The 6,000-nt window shown below is 49.4% G+C and overlaps 1 protein-coding gene across 1 annotated transcript in view; it reads right to left on the bottom strand.

Moving 5' to 3' along the window:
- The window catches only part of ano1a (anoctamin 1, calcium activated chloride channel a), a gene marked incomplete at both ends in the record, with an annotated part of 54,644 nt that overhangs the window by 7,366 nt on the left and 41,278 nt on the right, over window positions 1–6,000 (bottom strand). Inside the window, 4 exons of the mRNA XM_079243346.1 lie at window positions 2,371–2,471; window positions 2,716–2,773; window positions 2,898–3,009; window positions 3,323–3,524. Of these exons, the coding sequence (XP_079099472.1) occupies window positions 2,371–2,471; window positions 2,716–2,773; window positions 2,898–3,009; window positions 3,323–3,524 (473 nt within the window). The remainder of the gene's footprint in view (window positions 1–2,370; window positions 2,472–2,715; window positions 2,774–2,897; window positions 3,010–3,322; window positions 3,525–6,000) is intronic.

A 6,000-nucleotide genomic window follows, 5' to 3' on the forward strand; every position in this document is an offset into this window, starting at 1 on the left:
GTGGGAACAGTGGAAACAGTGGGAAGTGTGGGAAGTGGGAACAGTGGGAAGTGTGGGAACAGTGGGAAGTGTGGGAACAGTGGGAACAGTGGGAAGTGTGGGAACAGTGGAAACAGTGGGAAGTGTGGGAACAGTGGGAACAGTGGGAAGTGTGGGAACAGTGGGAAGTGTGGGAACAGTGGAAACAGTGGGAAGTGTGGGAACTGTGGGAAGTGTGGGAACAGTGGGAAGTGTGGGAACAGTGGGAAGTGTGGGAACTGTGGGAAGTGTGGGAACAGTGGGAACAGTGGGAAGTGTGGGAACAGTGGAAACAGTGGGAAGTGTGGGAACAGTGGAAACAGTGGGAAGTGTGGGAACAGTGGAAACAGTGGGAAGTGTGGGAACAGTGGAAACAGTGGGAAGTGTGGGAACAGTGGGAGGTTTGGGAACAGTGGGAACAGTGGGAGGTTTGGGAACAGTGGAAACAGTGGGAAGTGTGGGAACAGTGGGAAGTGTGGGAACAGTGGGAGGTTTGGGAACAGTGGAAACAGTGGGAAGTGTGGGAACAGTGGAAACAGTGGGAAGTGTGGGAACTGTGGAAATGTTTTTCCACTGTTCCCACACCGCAACAGAAATGTTTTCTGCGTGTTGGCTGCATGCTCTCTGCGTGTTCTCTGCGTGTCCGCTGCATGTTTTCTGCGTGTTGGCTGCATGCTCTCTGCGTGTTTTCTGCATGTTCGTTGCGTGTCCGCTGCATGTTTTCTGCGTGTTGGCTGCATGTTTTCTGCGTGTTGGCTGCGTGTTGGCTGCATGCTCTCTGCGCATTTTCTGCGTGTTCGCTGCATGTTTTCTGCGTGTTGGCTGCGTGTTTTCTGCGTGTTGGCTGCATGTTTTCTGCGTGTTGGCTGCATGCTCTCTGCGCGTTTTCTGCGTGTCCGCTGCATGTTTTCTGCGTGTTGGCTGCATGCTCTCTGCGCGTTTTCTGCGTGTCCGCTGCATGTTTTCTGCGTGTTGGCTGCATGCTCTCTGCGCGTTTTCTGCGTGTCCGCTGCATGTTTTCTGCGTGTTGGCTGCATGCTCTCTGCGCGTTTTCTGCGTGTCCGCTGCATGTTTTCTGCGTGTTGGCTGCATGCTCTCTGCGCGTTTTCTGTGTGTTTGCTGCATGTTTTCTGCGTGTTGGCTGCATGCTCTCTGCGCGTTTTCTGCGTGTTCACTGCATGTTTTCTGCGTGTTGGCTGCATGCTCTCTGCGCGTTGGCTGCATGTTTTCTGCGTGTTGGCTGCATGCTCTCTGCGCGTTTTCTGCGTGTTGGCTGCATGTTTTCTGCGTGTTGGCTGCATGTTTTCTGCGTGTTGGCTGCATGTTTTCTGCGTGTTGGCTGCATGTTCTCTGCGCGTTGGCTGCATGTTTTCTGCGTGTTGGCTGCATGCTCTCTGCGCGTTTTCTGCGTGTTTGCTGCATGTTTTCTGCGTGTTGGCTGCATGCTCTCTGCGCGTTTTCTGCGTGTTCACTGCATGTTTTCTGCGTGTTGGCTGCATGCTCTCTGCGTGTTGGCTGCATGTTTTCTGCGTGTTGGCTGCGTGTTGGCTGCATGCTCTCTGCGCGTTTTCTGCGTGTCCGCTGCATGTTTTCTGCGTGTTGGCTGCATGCTCTCTGCGCGTTTTCTGTGTGTTTGCTGCATGTTTTCTGCGTGTTGGCTGCATGCTCTCTGCGCGTTTTCTGCGTGTTCACTGCATGTTTTCTGCGTGTTGGCTGCATGCTCTCTGCGCGTTGGCTGCATGTTTTCTGCGTGTTCACTGCATGTTTTCTGCGTGTTGGCTGCATGCTCTCTGCGCGTTGGCTGCATGTTTTCTGCGTGTTGGCTGCATGCTCTCTGCGCGTTGGCTGCATGTTTTCTGCGTGTTGGCTGCATGCTCTCTGCGCGTTTTCTGCGTGTTGGCTGCATGTTTTCTGCGTGTTGGCTGCATGCTCTCTGCGCGTTTTCTGCGTGTTCACTGCATGTTTTCTGCGTGTTGGCTGCATGTTTTCTGCATGTTGGCTGCATGTTTTCTGCGTGTTGGCTGCATGTTTTCTGCGTGTTGGCTGCATGTTTTCTGCGTGTTGGCTGCATGTTTTCTGCATGTTTTCTGCGTGTTGGCTGCATGTTTTCTGCGTGTTGGCTGCATGTTTTCTGCGTGTTGGCTGCATGCTCTCTGCGCGTTTTCTGCGTGTTGGCTGCATGTTTTCTGCGTGTTGGCTGCATGTTTTCTGCGTGTTGGCTGCATGTTTTCTGCGTGTTGGCTGCATGCTCTCTGCGCGTTTTCTGCGTGTTGGCTGCATGTTTTCTGCGTGTTGGCTGCATGCTCTCTGCGCGTTTTCTGCGTGTTGGCTGTGTGTTGCTCAGGAACTCACGGGATGCCAATCTCAAACAGGTTGTTCTGGATCAGCTGCTTGCCCAGCATGGTGATGCACAGCTGGATGCAGAGCTCCATGAGGCAGCCGGCGTGCGCACACTGAAGGAGAGAGGGGAGAGCGGTCAGGAGGCGACGGGAATTGAACCGCTGAGTCGGATGTCGGTTTACAGAGCTGTCAGTGAAACCGTGGAGAGCAGTCCTCCACAACCACAGAACACCAACATCCTCACCTTTATGTCATTATATTTTCATGATTTATTCATTTATCTGCTTAATGAAAGGACATGTTTACTCTATCCTCCCAACTGGAGGCGGACGCCATGAGGAAGACGCTCTATGTTACCTCCTCCATCCTGTAGGAGTCCACCACATACAGGTACTTCCCAGGTCTCCCAACCAGCCTGCAAACAACCAAACAAGCCTTCAGCCAGAGGAACTCCTCTTCATCATGGTGCTGTGGCGGCACACAGTACGCCATCATGCTGTGACTCAGACATCTGCAGCGCCCCAGCGCGGCGGTCTTACCTTCCTCTGAAAAAGGCCAGGTACACGATGGGCGTGAAGGCGTTCACAAACTTCAAGATGAAGGTTTTGAAAATGAGCCGCTCTTCAAAACTCTGGTCTGTCTTCGGAACCTCTGGAAGAAACAGATTCACTCATATGATTCTTCCAGTTAAACATCTGCCTCCATCGACCCGCTTTAAAGGTCAGAGGTCACCCTGAAGCAGGTCGCAGGTTTTACAAACAGAAGCAGAAAACAACAAACAAAGAGAAGAGAAGACAGCAGTAAATAAAGTCTGATTCCTCCTGACATCCGTCTGCAGTTTGTTCTACAAGCCAGAGACCCCCCCGCAGTCAGGCTGGAACCAGCCCTGCTCACCGCCACACCGCCACCACAGAGAAAGAAAAACGTTGCTCTTCAGGAGGTGGTTGACCTCCATGCGCCTCACCCAGTGTGGTCAGCCAGCGGGCGATGGCGGCGTAGATTTCATCCAGGATGATGATGATGATGAGGTTGATGACGGCGGCCGTGCCTTTGACCGTGGCTCGGATGTTGGAGCGGGCAGCGGGGTTGGTGCTCATGTGCAGAGCCGCCTTAATGCTGATCCGGTACAGGATGACCCCGAAGACCATGGCAAACGTCACCGCGATCTATAGAACGAGGAGAACGAAGACAATCTGTTAGAGGGACTCCCGCTGTGTTCAACAGCAGTAGAAGAAGAAGAAAGCTGCGTTTCAGTCTGTCAGCTGGGGGGGGTGGGTGACAAATCTACGGCTACAGGAAGAAAGGCCTCCATCCCCTCTTTTCATTGTATCCCTTCTTTCTCAGACTCCAATTTAATAAACAGTCTCAATTCCAACGCTTGCTTCAGGTGGCCATCTTGCACCATCGCGGCAGGACGAGGGAACGAGCACGCTCAGATGTGGTCCCAGATGGTCCTGCAGATGTGGTAGACCAACCAGGCGGATGCGTCCGAACCTTAAACATCTCCATTTCTGTCAAGTCTAACCTGCAGACTGAAGGATGAACCTGCAGCAAATAGCTAAAGACGTTTCCAGACCGAAGAGGATTTTATCATGAAGTCCAGGGGTCGGCAACCTGCGGCTCTTTAGCGCCGCCCTAGTGGCTCCCTGGAGCTTTTTCAAAAATGTTTAAAAAAAAATGGAAAAAGATGGGGAGGGAAATATATTTTTGTTTTGATCTGGTTCTGTAGGAGGACAAACATGACACAAACATTCTTAACGTTTTCCAGCGCTGTAAAAATGTGTAGAATAAATATTAAATTTCAACATTTCTGTCAAGGAAGATTTGCGTCACAGCCTGCGACACACGTAGCCTATCAGCAGGGCGGGATGCCCGGCAGGTGGCGTTGCAAACAAACCGGGGCTGTGTGATGGGACATGGATCCCAAAGGGAAAAAGAGAAAAATAACCGAGGAGAACAGAGGATTCAACGTTTCTTGGACCGAATCATTTGCAGTCATTGCCAATGCGGAAGGATTGCCTGAATGTTTGCTCTGTAGCGAGAAGTTGTCAAATAACAAAAAGAGTAATGTGGAAAGACATTTCCAGGGAAAGCATGCTACATTTGCAGCCAGTACCCAGTTGGGAGTGACACAAAAAGTGCGATTGCATCACTTCTGGAGAAATTAGAGAAGCACAAAACTAGATTTAAGTGGATTGCATCTCCAAACTCCACTACTGCTGCAAGTTTAGCTGCAACCCGGGAGATAATAAAGCGTGGAAAACCGTTCACAGATGGTGACTACATGAAGGAGTCAGTCATCAACATATCAGGACACGTATTTCCAGACTTCAGAAACAAAACCGAGATGATACAGAAAATCAGAGACATGCACCTCTCCGCTAAGACAGTGAAGGAAAGGACCATTAAAATGGCCGCAACATCACCGATCAGCAAATCAAGGACATTAATTCAGCACAAGTTACATCTTACATGTTGAGAAGCTGACCAGTGATGTCCGACAACAGAAGTCACATTAAACGGGGAAGAACATCATCCTTCATAGACACAGACTGAGTAACAAAGTGGATGTTTTTATAAAATGATTTCTGATTATTGTCAGTATATATGTGGAATGACACGTGGTAATGGTGCTCAGGTCGGAGGATAGCTGCGTTGGTTGCATGTCTAAAGAGAAGAGGATGCTGCTGCGTTTTACCCTCGCACTGACTTGCTTGGCATTTGCACAGAAATCAAACTGTATTCATTTGATTTATTGGTTTATTTTTTATAAATGCAGGCTGCGTTTTATTGCGCGCTGTTTGTTGCCCAGATAAGGGGCGCGTTATGCACGTTCCATTTTGTTGGTTTTTTTTTTAATCCTCAAAATAAAAATGACATAAAAAAATCGGATTTCTATATCGCATTTTTTTATTTCATCAAAGCAACGAAACATAACTCATTAATATAGTAATGAAGTTAAACATGAGACGGCATCGTACAACAGAGTCGTCACGTGGTGCGTCGTTCTCTACAGGATGCACTGCAGGGAAATAAACATTTTATCATTCAGGCTCATTATGTATTTGTAGCCAACTTAGTCCTTTTCATAGTAGGCTAATATAGCTAATATAGATACATAAAGCATGTGTTGCCTTCATGATAAGGCTTATATTAGGCTTTTAATACATTTAATACATTTGTTTTTTGTTTTTTTGGTCCAGTATGGCTCTTTCAACATTTTGGGTTGCCGACTCCTGGTCTAGACCGTGTCTTTGGACGGTGGGAGGAAGCCGGACAGAACCCAGCAGAACCCAACAGAACCCTTCCCCCCCGCCGAGGCTCGAACCTGAGGTCGCAGTGTTAACCACTGCACCACCGTGCACCCTGACCTGCAACATTTACATCCAGTCAGCATTTCAACCTGCGGTCGGACACGAGTCCAGACCCGTTTGACGAGACGACTTTTATGTGTCGTAACTAAAGAAAAAGCTGCAGTTCAGATGCACCGATGCATCCCCATCTCATCACAACCAGTCCACGTCCGTCGTCATGGTAATGGGCCTGTCTCTAACAGATGCTCCAGATGTGATGACATCAAACATGTGGCCAAAGCTCAGCTAGTCGTTAACTAGGTTAAGGTTAACTAGCTGTGTGGTTTTA

This window comes from Telmatherina bonti (assembly GCF_933228915.1).
Source record: "Telmatherina bonti genome assembly, chromosome: 1".
Lineage (NCBI taxonomy): Eukaryota > Metazoa > Chordata > Actinopteri > Atheriniformes > Telmatherinidae > Telmatherina > Telmatherina bonti.